Genomic DNA, 21,180 nt, shown 5'->3' on the forward strand with positions numbered 1-21,180 from the left:
AGAGATTTTATTTGTAAGTAAACTACCGCCACGTGGGGCTCAAATTCATGACCCCATGATGGGGAGTCACATGCTCTACTAAGCCAGCCAGGTGCCCTGACTCAGAGATTTTTTTCAATGTTCATACAAACATTTATCTTCGAGCTCTTTCCAAATACATATATAAATAGCTTCCTCTTCTTCCTTTCCTCCCTCCCTCCCTCCCTCCCTGTTTCTTGTTTTTTTTTCTTTTTGTCTTTTTATTGAGGTATAACTGACATATAACATTATATTAGTTTCAGGTATATGATATAATATTTCAGTATTTTATGTATTGCAAAATGATCACCACAATAAGTCTAGTTAACATCTGTCAACCATACAATTACAATTTTTTTTTTCTTGTGATGAGAACTTGTAGGATCTACTCTTTTGGCAACTTCCAAATATGTAATATGGTATCATTAAATATAATCACATGCTGTACATCCCTGTGACTTATTTATTTTATAACTGGATGTTTGTACCTTTTAGCTCCCTTCACCCATTTTGCCCATCACTCCCTTGTTCTTTTTATTTTTTTTTTAAAGATTTATTTATTTATTTGAGAGAGAGGAAAAAAGTGCAAGAAGGGGGAGGGGCAGAGGAAGAGGGAGAGAGAGAGTCCTCAAGCAGACTCTCTGCAGGGTATGGAGCCGGATCTGGGGCTCAATCCCAGGACTCTGGGATCATGATCTGAGCTGAAATTAAGAAGAGGACGCTTAACTGACTGAGCCACCCAGGCGCCCCACTCTTGTTCTTTTTTATAGTTGCTATTATTCTCTTATACACTGTGCTCTCATTTGACTAAATAGTTCCCTGTTGATGGACATTTAGGTTGTTTTGAGTCTTACTAACACAAAAGTGCTACAGTGAATAACCTTGTACCTACAGAATAGATGTAGGTTAAATTCCTGGAAGTAGACGTGTGTGATTCTGATACATACTGCCAAGTTACCCTGCTTAGGTAAATTACTCTGCCTCCAGCAATGTATGAGAATGCCAGTTCCCCTACAGCTCTGCCAACCCAGAGTATTTTTAAACTTGTAGATTTTGGCCAGTCATCAAATAGGCATCAGATAAGCAGTGCTTTCTTGGTATCATTTTAACTTACATTTATCTTAGGAAAAGGTAAATAATCTTACTGCTATTTAAGAGCCATTTCTCTTTCAGCCTTTACTCTTCTTTCAACCACCCAACTTCTTTGCTCATTTTCCTAATGGATTGTTGTTCTCTTTCTTCTAAACTTATAAGAACTCTTTGTATAATAGAAATTGCAGGATGCTTCATTCACTTTCTCCTTTCCTAATCATGCATGGAGAAAGCTGTCCATATCCAGTGTTTCCATTTTCATTGTTACTTGAACTTTGCTTGAGAACTTATTTTAGATTTATGCTTATCTTTTTAATTTATTTTTTATTTATTTTCAGCATAACTATTCATTATTTTTGCACCACACCCAGTGCTCCATGCACTCCATGCCCTCTATAATACCCACCACCTGGTACCCCAACCTCCCACTCCCTGCCCCTTCAAAGCCCTCAGATTGTTTTTCAGAGTCCATAGTCTCTCATGATTCACCTCCCCTTCCAATTTCCCCCAACTCCCTTCTCCTCTCTAACTCCCCATGTCCTCCATGCTATTTGTTATGCTCCACAAATAAGTGAAACCATATGATAATTGACTCTCTCTGCTTGACTTATTTCCCTCAGCATAATCTCTTCCATGTCCAGTCCATGTTGCTACAAAAGTTGGGTATTCATCCTTTCTGATGGAGGCATAATACTCCATAGTGTATATGGACCACATCTTCCTTATCCATTCGTCCGTTGAAGGGCATCTTGGTTCTTTCCACAGTTTGGCGACGGTGGCCATTGCTGCTATAAACATTGGGGTACAGATGGCCCTTCTTTTCATGACATCTGTATCTTTGGGGTAAATACCCAGTAGTGCAATGGCAGGGTCATAGGGAAGCTCTATTTTTAATTTTTTGAGGAATCTCCACACTGTTCTCCAAAGAGGCTGCTATTTCTAATTTTTTGTTGTTTTATATAATTGCTATTGATTTCTCATTTTATGCTGTTGTGTCAGTGATTCGTTGGGGATTATTGACTTTCTCTGGTGAACTTTAAAAAATTGTCCTGGTGTACTTGAAACCATGTGTTTTCTCTATTCAGTTCAAGACTAATTGTTTTGGTCAAGTTTTCTACTAGTTTTGTTTTATTCTGGTGGCCAGTTATTGAAAGAGGTATATTAAAATTTTTACCGTGATGGTGGATTTGGCGATTTTGTTAAATTTTCCTTCCCCATTTTGAGGCTGTGGTAGATGCATATAAATTCAGAATTGTGATATCTTCATGGTAAATTATTCCTCTTCTATTCTTCTTGTCCTTAATGTTGTGGTCATTTTTTTCCATATCACATTTAAAAAACCTGAAATATACCACAATACATAAAATGGTATAAAACATGCATCTGTCGTGTCTGGATGAATAAAGGAAATACCCATCCAATCGCCTTAGATTATGAAAGAATGCTGAGAGCACCTTAAAAGTTCACCTGTGCCCCCACACAACACGTCCCTCTCTCTCCCTTTACCACAGAGCTAACAGCTCTCCTAATTTTGTGAGGAGAAATCCTTTGCTTTTCTCTAGAGTTTTGCCATCTGTGTATGCATCTCATTTAATTTAGCCTCCTTCTTCTGAACTTTATATAAATGGTATCATATTGTATGAAAACATGTAGAGTACACACAAGGAAATCTGGGGTTTGAGATCCAGCCCCGTCAAGGGTGGGAGCTGCAGTGCCCACGCTCACAGGCCTGTAGCATATTCCTTTGTGTAGTTCATTATCTTTTCATCCGGATTACCTTTCACAGACATTTGGGTTTTTCCCAGTTTTCTGCTATCCAAAACCTGCTGCTATGTACAACATTCTTTTAAGTGTCTCCTAGTATGAAGTGCAAGGATCTCTTGAATGAGAATTTTGTCTGGGTGAACCATTGCCGGGTCATAGGATATGAAGGTGAGCCCCTATTCTACTTTATTTGACATTGCAGGATATTTTCCCGAGTTTTGGTTCCCATTCATATTCTTTTTTTTTTTTTAAGATTTTATTTATTTATTTGATAGAGAGAAAGATCACAAGTAGGCAGAGATGCAGGCAGAGAGAAGGGGAAGCAGGCTCCCTGCTGAGCAGAGAGCTTGATGCAGGGCTCGATCCCAGAACCCTGAGATCATGACCTGAGCTGAAGGCAGAGGCTTAACCCACTGGGCCACCCAGGCACCCCATCCCATTCATATTCTTACTGCAGTATGACTTCCCAGCATTCCATGTCCTGGCCAATCTTTATTACTGGACTTTCAAATTTTTACTGATTTATTGGCTGTGTCATGGTACCTCATGATGAATTTAATTCGCCTTTCACTGGTTCCTAAGAACTGATCATTCTTTCAAGAATGTATTAATACGGAACTGATTTAAACTAGTGTACTTAATTGATATCCTAATATTAAGCCAAAGCTTCATTTGAAATTAAATGCTCCGTTGATTTGCTAATGTTAAACCAATTTTGCATTGCTGAGATGAACCCAGTTTGGTCATATATATTATTCTTGACTATTCTTTTTAGAACTTGCTGGATTCAGGGGCGCCTGGGTGGCTCAGTGGTTTAAGCCGCTGCCTTCGGCTCAGGTCATGATCTCAGGGTCCTGGGATCGGGTCCCGCGTCGGGTTCTCTGCTCAGCAGGGAGCCTGCTTCCCTCTCTCTCTTTCTGCCTGCCTCTCCATCTACTTGTGATTTCTCTCTGTGAAATAAATAAATAAAATATTAAAAAAAAACTTGCTGGATTCAGTTTGCTGCTTTTTAAAGGACTCTGTATATATATCTCTTGAGGGAGACTGACTTGTAGTTTTTCCTTCTAGTTCCATCCTTATCAAGTTTTGGTAACAAGGTTATGCTCGCCTCAAAAGAGATGAGTTAAAAAATGTTCTACTTTTTCTATACTCCAAAGAATGTATAAGATTGCAGTTTTTTTTAAAGTAGGCCCACACCAGCATGGGGCTTGAGCTCATGACCCTGAAATCAAGACCTGGGCTGAGATCAAGAGTCAGAGTCTTTTTTTTTTTTTTTTAAAGATTTTATTTATTTATTTGAGAGAGAGAGACAGTGAGAGAGAGCATGAGCGAGGAGAAGGTCAGAGGGAGAAGCAGACTCCCCATGGAGCTGGGAGCCTGATGTGGGATTCGATCCTGGGACTCCGGGATCATTACCTGAGCCGAAGGCAGTCGTCCAACCAACTGAGCCACCCAGGCATCCCAAGAGTCAGACTCTTAACTGGCTAAGCCATACAGGTGGCTCAAGATTGCAGTCTTTTAGTCCTTGAGCATTTGCTAGAATATACCTGGAAAATCGTGTTGGTCTACATTCTCATTGTGCGAAGACTTTCAACTCGTTTTTCTTTAATAATTTTAGGAATATTCAAAGTTTTCTATTTCTTTGTGTCAGTTATAGTAATGTGCATTTTTTAGGAATTTATACATTTCATCTGATTTTTCAGATTTATTGTCATAAAGTTGTCCATGATACCCTTCCATTATCTTTTTAATCCCTGTGGCATCAGTGATTAGGTTCCACTTTCCATTCCTCAGCGGTTTTGTTTTGTTTTGTTTGCCTGTTTTGCTACTGGTCAGTTTCACCAGAGGTTGGTCAGTTGTATTATTCTTTTTAGAGAACCAACTATTTTGGCTCTGTTGAGTTTCTGTATTGCGTTTGCTTCCTATTTTATTAATGTCCAGTCTTTATTTTCCTTCCTTCTGCTTTCTTGAGTTTATTTTACTATTCATTTTTAACTTCTTGAAATGAATGCTTAACTCCTTCATTTTCAGCTTTTCCTTTTTTTTTTTAAATTTTAATTATTTATTTTCCAGAGAGAGATCACAAATAGAGAGGCAGGCAGAGAGAGAGAGGGAAGCAGGCTCCCTGCTGAGCAGAGAGCCCGATGTGGGACTCGATCCCAGGACCCCGAGATCATGACCTGAGCCGAAGGCAGCGGCCCAACCCACTGAGCCACCCAGGCACCCTCAGCTTTTCCTTTTTATTAAACATTTCTTATAAGTTTCTCTCCAAGCACTACTTTAGTTATTATAAATTTTTATTGCTATTTTAAGTTTCTTTACCTAAATTTCTTTTTTTTCAACCTCCCTCCACTCCAGCAATACTCAATTTGTTTCCTATGATCAAGAGTCTCTCATGGTTTGTCTCCCTCTCTGATTTCATCTTGGTTTATTTTTCCCTCTCTTCTCCTATGATCCCCTGTTTCATTTCTTAAATTCCACATAAGAGTGAGATCATATGATAATTGTCTTTTTCTGTTTGACTTATTTTGCTTAGTGCAATACCTTCTAGTTCCATCCACGTTGTTGCAAATGGCAAGATTTCATTTTTTGATGGCTGAGTAGTAGTCCATACTATGTCTATACCTCATCTTCTTCATCTATTCTTCTGTCAATAGACATCTGGGCTCTTTCCATAGTTTGGCTATTGTGGACATTGCTATTATAAACATTGGGGTGCACGTGCCTTTTCGAATCACTTCATTGTATCTTTGGGGTAAATACCCAGTAGTGCAATTGCTGGGTCATAGGGTAGCTATATTTTCAACTTTTTGAGGAGCCTCCATACTGTTTTCCGGAGTGGCTGCACCAGCTTGCATTTCATTCCCACCAACAGTGTAGGAGGGTTCCCCTTTCTCCACAGCCTCGCCAACATCTGTCGTTTCCTGACTTGTTAATTTTAGGCATTCTGACTGGTGTGAGGTGGTATCTCATTGGTTTTGATTTGTATCTTTATCTAAATTTTAAACGGATAATACTTTCCCATGATTCAAAACTTAGAAAATATAGAAATTTTTGTAGTAGGAAAACTCCCCCTCCCAAACTTAACCTCCCTCCTGCTCAGTTCCCATAGTGCCCACCCACTCCCCATAGGTCTTAGTGTTTTATGCACACTTCCAGCCTTTCTTCGTGGTTCACAAGCAGTTATGACTAGAGAATCTTATTTCTTTTTCTCTTTTTTTTTTATACACAGCATACAGTATATTAAACATATGTTCTGCACCTTGTTTTTACATATCTTGACAATAATTCTTAGAGATCTTTCAATAGCCTTATATCTAGAGCTTTTTAAAAATTTTTACATATGCATATTATATGGCTGGATGAATGTTCCATTATTTTGTCATCATCGCTGTACTGAGTAAATAGTTTTCCATCCACTTTTTGTTGTTATTAACAGATTATTACATTATACATATATTCATGTGTAAATATATCTTGAAAACATAAGTGCTGGGTACAGATTAAATGTATTTAAGATTGTCCTTGTAAAACCTTTATTTTGAAAAGTTGGAAACATATAAAATCATAGAAAATTGTACAATGACCCCCTGTGATCATCTAATTTCAACAAATAGGGCCAGTTTCATTTTATCTATCTTCTTGCCTACCTCTCTTCACTACCTCCTCTACTCTCAGACTACTTGGAAGTAAATTACAGATATCATTTCATCCATAAATATTTCTGTATTTATCCCTATAAGGTTAAAGCTCTTTTAGGGGCCCCTGAGTGGCTCAGTCAGTTCAGTGTCCGACTCTTGGTTTCCGCTCAGGTCGTGTCGTGATCTCTGCTTAGCATGGAGTCTGCTTGAGATTCTCTCTCTCCTCCCTCTGCCCCAACCCCCTCTCACATGTTCATTCTCTCTTTCTCTCTCAAATAAATAAATAAATCTTTTTAAAAAACCCCACTTTTAAAAACATAACTACAATACACTAAAGATTAACAGTAACTCCTCATTATTATCAAATATTCAGTATCTTCAGGTTTCCCTGATTTTCTTATATATATCAAAATTACATAGATGATTTGATAGTTGTACCATTTGAGTCCTTTAAATTTGCTGAGACTTGTTGAATGGTCCAGTATATGTCAGTTTCTCTAAATGTTTCTTTGTGCTGGAGAGGAAAGTGTACTCTGTTGTTAGGTACAGTGTTTTCTGTATGTCTTTCAGGTTCATGATTATTAATTGTACTGTTCAGTCATTTGTATCTTTACTGATTTGTCTTCTGCTATAATTATTGATTTGTCTGTTATTCCTTATAATTTAAATTTATTCATTTTATTCTGTCTATTATTGCTTTATGTATATTGGGGCAATGTATTAATTTCTTCAACAAATTGTTATTTGTTTTTAAAGATTTTACTTATTTATTTGACACAGAGAGAGAAACAACTGGAGAGGGAACACAGGCAGGAGGAGTGGGAGAGGGAGAAGCAGGTTTCTCTACGAGCAGGGAGCCCAATGTGGGGCTCAATCCCAGGACTCTGGGGTCATGACCTGAGCCAAAGGCAGATGCTCAATGACAGCCATGCAGGTACCCTCAGCAAATGTTTATTAAGGGCTTCTACATGCCAGGCACTGTTGTAGTTGCTAGGGATATTTTGGTGAACAAAAAAGGACAGAAATTCCTGCTCTAGTTGGGAGAGACAGACAATAAGGAAGATAAAGAATTACATACAATTTAGATTATCTTCCTCATAAGTTGAACTTTTAAAATTATGAATTGACTTTTTCTGTCTTAATTTTTTTTGCTTATAGTCTCTTGTGTGGCAATAGAACCATATAACAGCTTTCTTTTTTTTTTTTTAAAGATTTTATTTATTTTATTTGACAGACAGAGATCACAAGCAGGCAGAGAGGCAGACAGAGAGAGAGGGGAGGAAGCAGGCTCCCTGCTGAGCAAAGAGCCTGATGCGGGGCTCGATCCCAGGACCCTGGGATCGTGACCTGAGCCGAAGCCAGAGGCTTTAACCCACTGAGCCACCCAGGCGCCCCATATAACAGCTTTCATTGAGTTGTTTACTCTATTTTTTCATCCTTTTACTTTTAGCCTTTCTATATTCTTTTCTTTTAAGATTTTATTTATTTATCTGACAGAGATCGCAAGTAGGCACAGAGGCAGGCGTGGAGGGGGGAAGCAGGCTCCCCAACTAGCAGAGAGCCTGATGCGGGGCTCAGTCCTAGGACCTTCAGATCATGACCCAAATCGAAGGCAGAGGCTTTAACCCACTGAGCCACCCACGTGCTCCTTGCCTTTCTATATTCTTATGTCTTAAATGTGTTCTGTAAACAGCATATAGTTGTGTTTTTAGAAAATTTTAACCATTTATTTTATATATATAAATATATGTATATATATAAGTATATATATATATATAAATTTGGATTTACATCTAACATTTTACTTTATGCTTTCTTTTGTTTTATCTGTTCTTTCTTTTTCTTTCCTTTCTTTTATTTTCTTTCATTTTGTCTTAATCATGCCATCTTTTCTTTCACTTGAGTAAGAAGTTAGTAGTATTTTTCTCAGTAAGAGTTTTTATAAAGATATAAGTCACATGCCATACAATTCAGCGTGTGATTTAGTGGTGTGTGGTATATTCAGAATTGTGCCATCATTACCACAATTACCTTCAGATCATCTTCCTTACCCTAAAAGAAAGTCCTACTCATTGGCAGTTACTCTCCATCAAACTGTCCCCGTGACCACACCCTCCACTCCAGACCTCTAGACAATGTCTCATCTTTCTGTCTCTACAGATTTTCCTTTTCTAGATATTTCATGTGACTGAACCATACAGTGTGTGACCTTTGTGTCTGGCTTCTTTCACTTACTGTGTGTTCGAGGATCATCTATGGGTAGCATCATCAGTACTTTCTCAAGTGTTATTGCCAAGAACTGTTCCATGTTCTGTTCATCTAGTCATCACTTGGTGGACATTTGGGTTATTTGCCTTTTTAGTTAAAATCAATGCTGCTTTTAACATTTGTGGACAAGATTTTGCGGGGACATAGCTTTTCATTTCTCTTGGTAGATACCAAGGAGTAGAGCTGCTGGATCATATGGTAAACTCTTGGAGAAACTGCCACACTTTTCCCAAAGCAGTAGCAACCATCTTACAGCCCCTTGAGTAGTATATGAGGGTTTCTCTACATCCTCACCAACACTTGCTTTTATCTCTCTTTAAAATTATTTATTTATTTATTTTAAGATTTTATTCATTCATTTGACACAGAGAGAACACAAGCAGGGGGAGCGGCAGGCAGAGGGAGAGGGAGAAGTAGGCTCCCTGCCGAGTAAGGAACCCCATGCGGGGCTTGACCTCAGGACCCTGGGATCATGACCTGAGCCAAAGGCAGCCTCTCAACTGACTGAGCCCCCCAGACACCCCAATATTTGCTTTTTTTCTCTTTTAAACTGTAACTATGCTAGTGAGTGTGAAGTGGTAGTTCATTGTAGTTTTGATTTGCATTTCCCCCGTGGTAAAAGACGTGGTGCGTCTTTTCATGTGCTTTATTAGCAAGTTGTGTGTTTTCTTGGGAGAGTTGTCTACAGATCTTTTGTCTGTTTTTAAGCTGCATTGTGTGTTTTTTTGTTATTGAGTTGGAAGATTTCTTTGTATATTCTGGATACAAGTTTTATCGGATAAATGATTTACAAATATTTTCTCCCATTCTTTGAGTTGTCATTTCACATTCTTTTTTTTTTTAAGATTTTATTTATTTATTTATTTATTTGATGGACAGAGATCACAAGTAGGCAGAGAAGCAGGCAGAGAGAGAGAAGGAAGCAGGTTCCCCGCTGAGCAGAGAGCCCGATGCGGGACTCGATCCCAGGACTCTGGGATCATGACCCGAGCCAAAGGCAGAGGCTTTAACCCTCTGAGCCACCCAGGTGCCCTGTCATTTCACATTCTTGATGGTGTCCTTTGTAGCACAAAAGTTTTTAATTTTGATGAATTCCAGTTTACCTGTTTTTGTTGTTGTTGTTGCTTGTGCCTTTGATGTCCTATCAAATAAACCATTAGCTAGCTCATGTAAGGCCATGAAGACTTGCACCTGTATTTTCTCCTGAAAATGTTATAGTTTTATATTTAGGACTTTGATCCATTTTGAGTTAATTTTGTATATAGTAGGAGGTAGGGGTCCAACTCCTTTTTTTTTTTTTTTTTTTTTTTTGCACATAGATATCCAGTTGACCACCATTTGTTGAAAAGATGATTCTCATTGAATTATCTTGGTTACCTTAAAAAAAAAAAGATGATGAAAGTAAAGGTAAATAAATTTCTGGACTCTAAATTCTATCTCATTGGTCTATGTATCTGTTTTATGTTAGTACTAACACTGTCTGGATTATTGTAGTCTTTTTTTTTTTTCCTTTGGACAGAGATCACAAGTAGGCAGAGAGGCAGGCAGAGAGAGAGAGGAGGAAGCAGGCTTTCCGCTGAGCAGAGAGTCTGATGTGAGGCTCGATCCTGCGACCATGGGATCATGACCTGAGCCAAAGGCAGAAGCTTTAACCCACTGAGCCACCTTGGTGCCCCTGGATTATTGTAGTTTTGTAGCAAGTTTTAAAAATCAGGGTAAGTTCTCCAACTTTGTTCTTTTCCCAGATTATTTTGGCTATTTGGAGTCCCTTGAATTTTCATATGAATTTTAGGATCAGTTAGTTAATTTCTATAATGAAACCAGCTAGAATTTTGGTGGGGATTGCATTGAATGTAAAGATCAGTTTGAGGGAAGATTGGTATCTTAATATTAAGTATTAATATTAATATTAAGAGGGGTTTGAACTCCTGACCCTGAGATCAAGACCCGAATTAGCTAAAAAGTCAAATTCTGGGGCACCTGCGTGGCTCAGTCAGTTGGGCATCTACCTTTGGCTCAGGTCATGACCCCAGGGTTCTGAGACTGAGCCCCACATCAGGCTTCCTGCTCAGTGGGAGCCTGCTACTCCCTCTCCACCCTGCTCTTGCTCTCTTCTTGCTATGTCTCTCTCTTAAATGGATTAATAAAATCTTAAAAAAAAAAAGTCAGATGCTTAACCGACTGAGCCACCCAGATGCCCCCTAGGATTTTCTGTATATAAAATCATCTGTAAATGGAGATAGTTTTATATTTTTTCTTTCCAATATTGATGCCTTCTGTTTCATTTTCTTGCCTTATTGGCCTGGTCAAAACCTCCACCCCAGTGCTGAATGGAAGTGGCACAAGCAGACACCCTTGTCTTATTACCCCTCCCTTTTTTTTTTTTTTTTTTTGCAAGAGAAAGAAAGAGCTCGAGCATGAGAGAGAGCTGGGAGTGGAAGGAACGGGGAGAGGAAAGGGGTAGAGAGAGTCTCAAGCAGGCTCCACTCCCAGTTTGGAGCCAGTAGGGGCTTGATCTCATGACCCCAAGATCATGACCTGAGCCGAAAAATCAAGAGTTAGACACTTAGCCAACTGAGCCACCCAGGCTCCATCCTTGTTTCATTTCTGATCTTAGGGAGAAACCATTCAGTTTTTCACTATTAAGTATAATGTTAGCTTTGGATTTTTCATAGATGGCTTTTTTTTCATAGATGGTTGATGAAATTCTCTTCTATTTTAAGTTTGTTGAATGTTTTAATCATGAAGAGTGTATTGCATATTATCAGATGCTTTTTCTGCATCCATTGAGATGATCATGTGGGTTTTGTCATCTAATCTGTTGATAGGATGTATTCATTACATTAATGGATTTTTTTTTATGTTAGCCCAACTTTGCACTCTTGGGATAAATCCATGTGGTCTGGTGTGTAACCCTTTTTATATGTTGCTAAATTTGATTAGTATCTTGTTGACCATTTGGGGGGTCTTCATTTATAAGAGATATTGGCTTACAATTTCCTTTTCTTGTGATATATTTGTGTAGATTTGGTATCAGGGTTATAATTGTGTAGATTTGGTATCACAGTTATAATACAGGCTTTGTAGTATGAGTTGGGGGAATATTCCCTCCTCTCCTTTTTTTCTGGAAGAGTTTGAGTAGGGATTGGTATTTATTGTTTTTTAAATATTTGGTAGAATTCACCAGTAGATCCATCTGGCCCAGGCTTTTCTGTGTGGTTAGTTTCTGGATTACTAATTTAATCTCTTTACTTGTTATGTGCCTATTCATGTTGTCTATTTCTTCTTGATCTCTTTACTTGTTATGTGCCTATTCATGTTGTCTATTTCTTCTTGAATCAGTTTTGGTAGTTGTGTCTTTCTAGAAATGTGTCCATTTCATCTAAGTTATCTGATTCGTTGGCATGTAGATGTTCATAGTATTTCTTTACAATCCTTTTTTATTTCTGTAAAGTAAATAGTAGTATCCCCTCTTTTATTCCTGGTTATACTAATTTGAGTCTTCTCTTTTTTTCTTGGTAAGTCTAGCTGAAGTTTTGTCACTTACTGATCTTTTCAAAACAACTTTTAGTTTCATTGATCTTTCTCTGTTGTTTTTCTATTCTCTATTTCACTTACTTTTGTTCAAATCTGTTACTTCCTTCCCTCTGCTTCCTTCGGGTTTAGTTTGCTTTTCTTTTTCTGGTGATTTAAGGTAGAAAGTTAAGTTACTGATTTGAGGTCTGTTTTTCTTTCTTGTCTTTTGCAGGGAAAAATTTTAATCATTTATATATTTACATTTATATATTTATTTATATATATTTATATATAAATTTATATATTTACACACACATATTACATGAGTACACACAAAAAAAGAATATATATATTTTAAATACATATAAGTACAGTTGACCCTTGGCCAGCCCAGACACAAGTCTGAACTGTGTGGGCATACTTATATTTACTTTCAGTAAATATGTTGGAAATTTTTTTTGGAGATTTGTGACAATTTGAAAAAACTCCCAGATGAACCACGTGTCTCAGAAGGATTGAAAAAATTAAGTAAGGTATGTCATGAATGCATGAAATATATGTAGGTAGTAGTCTATTTTACCATTTGCTACCATAAAATATACACGAATCTATTACAGAAGTTAAAATTTATCAAAACTTATGCACAAACTTACAGACCATATATGGTGTCATCCACAGTATAGAGAGGTGTAAACAAACAAGGATGCAGTATTAAATCATAACAGCATAAAACCACAGGACATACTGGACGACTGTAACGCTTTCAAAGCCACCTCCTGTTGCTGTTGGGATGAGCTCAAGTGTTGCGGGTGTCTGCTCAAAACTCTGGGATGCTCATCGGTCTGCAAGGAGCAGTGTGTCTCCAGTAAATTGTAGATCGCAGTAAAAAGTGAGCTCTTCTGGCTCTTGCTCTTAGTAGTGAAGCTGGGGCGGGGGCGGTATGGGAAGTTCGGGGCAGATTTTTGACTGTGGAGCGGGAGGTCAGTGTCTCTAACCCCCTGCATTGTTCAAGGGTCAATTGTATCATATCTGTATCTCAAATGCATGCAAGGATATATACACTGTATTTATATAGAGGAAGAATGGGAAACACAAACTGGCTGGTTATCCACAGAAAAGCTGCCTGAAATCAATTCCCGTTTTTACCACTTACCAGTAGTCAGCCTGATCGAGTCCCTTATCCGAGTCAAACCTCGGTTTTTTGAGCTACAAACCTGAGATACTAATCCGTCCCTTGCTAGGTTTTGTGATGATTAACAGAGCTGGTGTCTGTAAAGTGTCATTCGCACGGTGTAGGCACAGCACCAGACACACAGTTCGTGCTCAGGAACAAGCGGCTGCTGCAAGAACAAAAGCTCATGGGTAGTGGTCATTACTGTTTGTCCATACTCTCTGTCCTGGCAGTTCCTCTGTGACGAGGGTGCTGGTATTTCTGGGGACTACATTGATCGTGTGGATGAGCCCTTGTCCTGCTCTTATGTGCTGACCATTCGGACACCTCGGCTGTGCCCCCACCCTCTGCTCCGGCCCCCACCCAGTGCCGCTCCCCAGGCCATTCTCTGTCACCCTGCTCTGCAGCCTGAGGAGTACATGGCCTACATTCAGAGGCAAGCTGGTGAGTAATGAGAAGGCTGAGATAAGGGTAGGGACCGGCAGAAGATAAGGGATTGAGAGCCCAGAGGCGTGTGGCCTTGTCCTGCCCACACGCTGTTTCTCAGTAGACTCCAAGCAATACGGGGATAAAGTCCTCGAGGAGCTGCAAGACCTGGAGCCGCACATGTGGAGCGAGGTCCAGCTGGGATCAGGGCCCTCAAAGAGAGCAGGTAGGACCTTGTTAGCCCTGTTCCATGACACCTCTCTCTGGTCCTTCCCTTCCGCAGTCTTACTGTCCTGGACTGACTGTTGGGGGTGGGGAGGAAGTGGGTCCTGATTCCTCAGCAATAGTGAAGGAGAATGGACCCTATTCTGCTTGGTCCCTTCCATTTCTCCCTTCCTTCCCAATTCCTCCCTGTTCTGTGTGTCCCAGGTACACACCCCACCAAGGATGAGAGTAAGGAATCAGATTTCTGGAAGATGCTTCATGAGCCAGAGGAGCAGAACCCTGGGGTGGAGGAAGCTCAGGCTGAGGTGAGAGCCAGCTTCCCAGCCATTGCTCTGATGAGGCTGGCCCTGGGCAAGCTGCGGTCATCATGAGATGACCTATACTGGTCTAGGGAGGCCAGGATCTACCCAGAACCACCACTGTAAGAGTGTGGTAGGCATAAACACGGTTGTGTACTTGACTCTGCCCTTTTCTCCTCATCGGGTGTAGGAACCCAACCTTGAGACAGCAGATCCAGCTCCCGGCCCTCCCCAAGGTGAGCGAACCATCCCTGTCTCCTTTCCTGGTTGCATGTATTCTGAAGTTGGTGGGAGTGGGGGTGGGGTGGAGGTAAACATTGGTTGGGGAGTTTGGGCTGCCAGGCCATCATCAAATTCATTTTTACAGGAGGTAATACTGTTGGCAGACAGCAGTTCTGTTCTAGGGAGATAGCAGGACACAGTGGTTTCACAGCTTGCTAACTTTGTAATCCTGGGTGATTTCACTTAACCTCAATTTCCTCACTCCCAACAGTGGGTAATACCCCTACCTTACAGGGTGGTTGTGAGATTAAATGAGAATGAGTCTGTAGTTCATAGCACAGTGCTTGGAACAGAGTCGACAATAGTTTATATTTGTGGAAAAAGGAGAACAGTATCCAGGAAAGAGGAGCCTGTGGCCTCAGAATCTCTTCTGTAGTCCTAAAAACTGGAGTCATTACAAGCGGGGCTCAGTGGTGCACTCGCCAGCAGCTTGTTAGTGTTCCTTCTCTCACCTGTGGGTCCCCCTTAGGACAGTGCTCTCCAGGGGGTTACGTTGGCCCCTAGCTCACTGACCAGACAGGTGGCTCCTGAAGGCTGGGACCATGTCCTTCCATGGTCTTCTCCTCTCCTCTCCTTAGGAAATCAAAATAGAATTTAGGACACAACTGGTTCACTCCTGCTCTTTCATTGCAGATTTTCAGAACAATGTGCAGGTCAAAGTCCTCCGGAGTCCCGAGGACTTGATTCGATTGATAGAGGAGCTGAAAGGTGGCGCAAAAAAGGTATGCGCCCTGCTTAAGGGAGGGAGAGAGCCCGCCTCACCTCCCCGTAGGGAGCATTTAGCCAACTGCCCCTGACCGGGGCCTGCAGTGAGCCCAGTGGGGGTGACTCCCTTTCTTTCCCTCTCCTGAGACCCCTGCCACTGCGCTCTGGCCACTGTGTTTCTGCTGAAACCGAAACTGTCCACCTCTTTCTTCCAGTCCCCATCCACTCAGGGGAGGCCAAACGGAGGCCCAGAGCAGCATGCGGAGGATGCCGCTGAAGGCCCTCAGAGAGAAGCAGAGGTGAAGGAAAAGAGTAACACGGACCATCAGAACGAGGTGGAGGAAGAGGAGGAAGAGGAGGAGGAGGAAGATGAAGATGAGGATGAACAGCAGTTACTGGGAGAGTTTGAGAAGGAACTGGAAGGGATACTGCTCCCTTCTGACCGAGAGCGGCTCCGGTCGGAGGTGAAGGCTGGCATGGAGCGGGAACTGGAGAACATCATCCAGGAGGTGCGCGTGGCCCTCACTCCCGTGTGCGCCAGCCCACTGCCCTGTGGGCTGAGGCGGGGTGGGCAGAGGGGCCCAAAGGGAGCACAGAGCAGCCTCCGGGAGGTTGTTTACTTGATGAAAGGGGGACAGTAGGGAAGGGGGACCCAAGAGAGGGCTGAAACTTAACTAGTGCTCTCCTGTAGAGCGTGGACCACTGACTTTGACCCCCCCAGACCCTTGACTCTCTACTCCTGCTTTGGGCATTCCAGACAGAGAAGGAGCTGGACCCAGACGGGTTGAAGAAGGAATCCGAGCGCGATCGGGCAATGCTGGCCCTGACATCCACTCTCAACAAACTCATCAAAAGGCTGGAGGAAAAGCAGAGTCCAGAGCTGGCACAGAAGAAGCACAGGAAAAGGAGGGTTGTCCCCCAAAAGCCTACCCCCTCCCCCAAAACAGCAGGTAGGAGCTGTCAGACAGGGAGGGGCAGTCAAGCCCACTGTCTTTTGTCCCTCAGCTGGTGGACTCTGGAGGGCATCATGTTCTTTCCCTTCCGAGAAAGCGTACTCCCTTCCCTCTTTCTGGAACACTGTTTTCACACCTGCCTTCCCACGGCCTCCATCCCTTTGCCTCGTTACCTCCTATTCATTCATCTTCTTGGGAAGCAGCTTCTGGAGTGTATCTGTCTTGTTTTCTGGCTTGCTTCTGTGCACCCAGCGCCTAACACTTCCCTGGCGCATAGTGGGTGGTCAGGAGACAGTAAGGGAATGACTGCAAGCAGGCCTGTGTGCTGAAGACCACACATGGGGGAAGGAGGCAGCTTACCCACACTGAGCCCTGTGTCCTGGGGGAGGCCCCAGCTGGTGGGGTGTGAACACGCAAGCCCAGTTATTCCTAAACTGACTTCCTGGACAGACTTGCAGTTACTGCTGCTTCTCGCACTCCCTGATCTCCCTTCCACAGGGTCATATGAGATCAGACATTCCAAATGGAATATTCTCTTTTCAAACCGTCCATCCCACTATCTCTATAAACATTGGAATGTCTTTCGAGTAGCAGCATGTGGAGTACCAAACCACAGTTTTCCAACCTGCTTCTTAAGAAACAAAACTTCTTTGTTGGCTTGGGTGGCCTGATTTTTGCTTCAGAAAACACAGTCATTTTTCCTGTGGGGGAGAAGCAGAGACTTCCCAGTCCAGAAGGGGAAAGGGAGGCTGCCACTGGTGGAGCAAGCTGTAGAGGCCTGAAGGGGAGGGCATTAATTTATTCTGAGCCCCAGTTCCTCTCTGTGTTTGTGATGGAAAACTGCCCAAACCAGTGGATGGCCGGGGGTGAGGTGACCACCACTGCCCCTAACCTGGAATCACGGCTCTGCTTTGTGTCTCCCTGTGTGTCTCCCCCTCTAAGAGGAGGATCCTGAGCACAGAGTCCGGGTCCGGGTCACCAAGCTCCGTCATGGAGGCCCCAATCAGGATCTGACTGTCCTCGAGATGAAACGGGAAAACCCACAGCTGAAACAAATCGAGGGGCTGGTGAAGGAGCTGCTGGAGAGGGAGGGGCTCACAGCGGAAGGTGGGCCCTGGGGCTGGCTGGCTTCAGAGCTGTTGGCAGGGCCTGCTGCTCGAGGTGGAGGGGCTGGGTCAAGGCGGACTGGAAACCTCGTGGGGATCTGGGAGGCAGAGGGCCCTGCACAGCAGTGCCCATCCGTCCTTTCCCCTCACTACCCTCACGGCTCCTTTCCAGGGAAAATTGAAATCAAAATCGTGCGACCAGGGGCTGAAGGGACAGAGGAGGACGCACGTTGGCTAACTGACGAGGACACGAGAAACCTCAAGGAGATTTTCTTCAATATCTTGGTGAGAGGCAGCCTAGTCCCCAGCCCTGGAGCTCCAGGCCTTCACCCTGCTCTGGTGCAGTGGAGTGGAGAGCATGGCCAGGGGCATCCTGACCAGCCCCAGCCTCACCACCTTCTGAGCTGCGGGAATTTCTGGCAACTGGATGGATATTCCCTTGCGAAGTGCGGGTGCCAGGTCCCTGCCCTCCCCACATGGCCAGTCCCCGGATGCTCTAGTGCCCTGCAGCCCCTCACCACGCATCCTCCCCGCAGGTGCAGGGAGCAGAGGAGGCGCAGAAAGAGCGGCAACGGCAGAAGGAGCTGGAGAGCAATTACCGCCGGGTGTGGGGCTCTCGAGGTGGGGAGGGCACAGGAGACCTGGAGGAGTTTGACTTCTGAGACCACCTCTGCCATAGGCTGGCCAGGGAGTCCAGAGCCTGCCTAGACTGGCCCTGCCTCCTCCTCCCCTCACCTGCGCCCAGAGCTCTGAAGGCCAAACAGCAGAGTAGAGCTGAGCTGTGGACCTGGCTTCCAGCTGCCTCCCTCTGGGGGAGTATAGAGAGGCCCTGGGGTGAGCACGCCACCCCCCCCCACTGCTGCTGCTCAGAGCCACCCAAGACCTCGCGGCCCTGTGGGGTTTACTCTCCCAGGCTTCTCCCTATAGCCCCTTACTTTCTCCCTGGCTCCCTGGTACCCGTCCCCTAACTTGTCGGTTCCTTTCCCCTCCCTCCCTGGAGAGTTGATGAGATCTTTTGCGTGAAGGAGGGTGGGGAGAGCAAGAAGAGTGGGGCAGTTCAGCAGGCCCCCCACACCCTGCCTCAACTGCTCTTTGGGGCCACCACCTTCCCTTGGACCGGCTCGGGATGCCCTACTCCTTTCCCTGCCCACACTGTTCCCTACAATCCGGGCTTCCAACTTGAGGTGCCTTCCCCTCTGTTTCTGAGGAAATGGGAGAAAGTTGCCCACCACCTCTGACACGATCCCACTGAAAAGGGTGGGTTACAGAACCACCCACGATGTTCTTGAACAATCAGGTTTCTCAATAAAGAACTGGACCATCAATCCATCCATCTGTGTTTTCTTCTCAGGGGTGGGTGGAGCCGGGGCTCTAGTAGACCTGAGGCTTCATGTTCTCCTCAGGGTGGGGTGCACACTCTCCGATCCCATTCTGTGCTCCACCTCCACCCCTTCCAGGTGGCACCAGCGGGGACTGGGACACACAGGAAGAGACCAGGACAGAGAAACAAAGCCCACTGACCTGCCAAGGACTGAAGCACTTGTAGTTCCGTTGTCCCTCTTTTTCCTCCTCTTTCTATTCCTTCTTTCCCCCTTCACATCCGGAAAGTGGGGTGCACAGCATGGAGTTACCCCATTTGAAAAGTAACTTTTCGTATGCCACCCACCACAGTGCGCTGCAGCTTCTGTTGGCCTCCTGCACCCATGCCCGCCTGCCACACGGAGTCATTTCACTAGGCCTAGTGCCTGCCTACTCCAGCTGTGACTGTGCCCAGGCCAGGTGGGTCTGGGTAGGTCTCTCCATCTCCTCCCTGTTGCCAGGTGCAGACACGGGGGCCCTCACTTCCCCTTTTTCTCGTCTTGCTCTCGATCTCTGAGAGGTACAGTTTTCCTGCTGAAGATGGCACCGACTCACAGGTAAGCTGGAGCCCATTGAACTCTTGGGTCTCTAGAAGTCAAAGTGAGATTCATTTGTTGTTGAAGAAAGTTGTCTGAGACCCGCCCTCTTCTTTCTGAATGTCAGTGGGTGCTTATTTTGCATGTTATGCTTACATTATTTTATGGAGAACTGTAAATGGGAAGACTTGTGAAACCCTGCTTCCTCGGGTCCATTTGGGGGTCTTGCAGGGAAGGAATGCTTCCCCAGTGCAAGATCTGAGACATGGCTCATGGGCAGCTGTAATTGGGGTGCTGGGTTCAAATCCTCACTCCTCTCTTTACTTGGCGGGTCTGTGAAAGAGTTATTTATCTTTTCAAGTGCTGTTTCCTCTCGGGTAAGTTGTGGATAATCACGCTGGTCTCCGATGGTGGTTTTGAGTACTGAGCGGAACCTACTGTGTGTTTCACGCTCTTAGCACAGCACCAGGCCCACAGAAAGTACTGGGTAAATTCTCACGAACCAGCTCCTGAGTTTTGAGGACACTAGATGGTCCTTGGAGGCAAGAGTCTTAAAGGCATCTCGAAAGCTGATCTGAAGCTACACTGGAATTTGATGATGATAGACATGGAGTTCTGGAAACCTCACTAAGTGGAATAATCTTGTACTTTCAATAGGAAATTCCTTTTTGCTTTCCTTTAGCTTTTAGTGAAACTCCCATGGAGAAAGTTGGTCTGTCCCAGCTGTGCTAAGGCAAACAAAAAGAGGGGAGCAGGGTGTGTGGCCACGGTTTGTGGCAAGAGTGGGGGTGAGGCGGGGCAGCAGGAATCCAGGTGAGGACACCTGAGGTGAGCTGGGAAGGTGGCATGGATGTGAAAGGGCAGCAGCTCTCCTCAGTACCCCCGCCCTCGCCAGGAGTCTCCTTCTAGAGTCCTATTGTGCACAACCCGGAGAGCGTGGCGTTTTGTGATCCCACACACTCCACCCTTCACATTTCCCACAAAGCCCAAGAGGGAGCCAATGATTAAAAAAACAAAACAAAACAAACAAACAAACAAAAAAAAAAACAGCCAGTGGATTAACTTAGTGTTGGGATTTGCGATGGGGTTGCGGACACCCTGACCACGCTTCACTGGCTGAAAGGAAAGGAACTCCCCATTGGTGTGCGGTTCCCTGTGGTAATTCTGTGCTCTCTGGGGCCCTTGCTTCCTCTACAAACTCTCTCACACTCGAGCTTCTGAGGAAGATAGTGAACTTTTGCCACCAAGAAGTAGAGTGGAGATGGATTGCGGGAGTCCAGGGTCTCTGAGCTGAAAGAGGGAATAGGTAGGTGTTCCACCTGAGGTTAATTCCTTCTCTTCCTTTTTTTTTTTTTTCTTTAAAGAGAGGGAGCGGAGGAGGGGCAGCAGGAGGAGAGAGGAGAGAATCTCAAGCAGGCTGCATGCCCATCAAGGAGCCCCACACAGGCCTTAATTCCATCATCCTGAGATCCTGACTTGAGCTGAAATCAAGAGTCGGATGCTCAATCGACTGAGCCATCCAGGCATGTCACCCCCACTCCCCTCCCCCTTTCTTTTGATTTGCCCTCCCAGAATACACACCTGCCTCTGTACATGTCACTACACCTGCATCCCTGAGCTCACCTTTCCCTATGTCGGACTGCTGTGCTGGGTGGTCCCCATCCTAGAATCCTGGGTAATGAGGGCCTCCACATGATTGGGACCTGGGCCCACTGCTGCCACCGCGCCTTGTTAGCTTGATGGCACACCGGCAGCTGTCTGTCGTTGTGGGTGGGAGGTTCTGAGCCTCTCCTAGAGGTTCTACCAGAAGACCCAGGGC

At 44.1% G+C, this 21,180-nt stretch overlaps 1 protein-coding gene across 4 annotated transcripts in view; it reads left to right on the top strand.

Annotated features, from left to right (window-relative positions):
- OS9 (OS9 endoplasmic reticulum lectin) overlaps positions 1 to 18,791 on the top strand; it is a 32,201-nt gene extending 13,410 nt beyond the window's left edge. The window contains exons 6-15 of one of the 4 annotated variants that reach the window (XM_004773252.3): positions 13,704 to 13,914; positions 14,018 to 14,122; positions 14,326 to 14,426; positions 14,611 to 14,656; positions 15,336 to 15,424; positions 15,623 to 15,916; positions 16,165 to 16,357; positions 17,303 to 17,467; positions 17,639 to 17,751; positions 18,003 to 18,791. In XM_004773252.3, the coding sequence (XP_004773309.1) occupies positions 13,704 to 13,914; positions 14,018 to 14,122; positions 14,326 to 14,426; positions 14,611 to 14,656; positions 15,336 to 15,424; positions 15,623 to 15,916; positions 16,165 to 16,357; positions 17,303 to 17,467; positions 17,639 to 17,751; positions 18,003 to 18,128 (1,443 nt within the window). In that variant the 3' untranslated portion in view covers positions 18,129 to 18,791. The remainder of the gene's footprint in view (positions 1 to 13,703; positions 13,915 to 14,017; positions 14,123 to 14,325; positions 14,427 to 14,610; positions 14,657 to 15,335; positions 15,425 to 15,622; positions 15,917 to 16,164; positions 16,358 to 17,302; positions 17,468 to 17,638; positions 17,752 to 18,002) is intronic. The other 3 variants (XM_013046171.2, XM_004773255.3, XM_045071625.1) reach the window with 3 other exon arrangements.
- The last annotated feature ends 2,389 nt before the right edge of the window (positions 18,792 to 21,180 follow it).

Source organism: Mustela putorius, unplaced genomic scaffold (genome assembly GCF_011764305.1).
Source record: "Mustela putorius furo isolate JIRA1106 unplaced genomic scaffold, ASM1176430v1.1 tig00003988_pilon_pilon_pilon, whole genome shotgun sequence".
Classification (NCBI taxonomy): domain Eukaryota; kingdom Metazoa; phylum Chordata; class Mammalia; order Carnivora; family Mustelidae; genus Mustela; species Mustela putorius.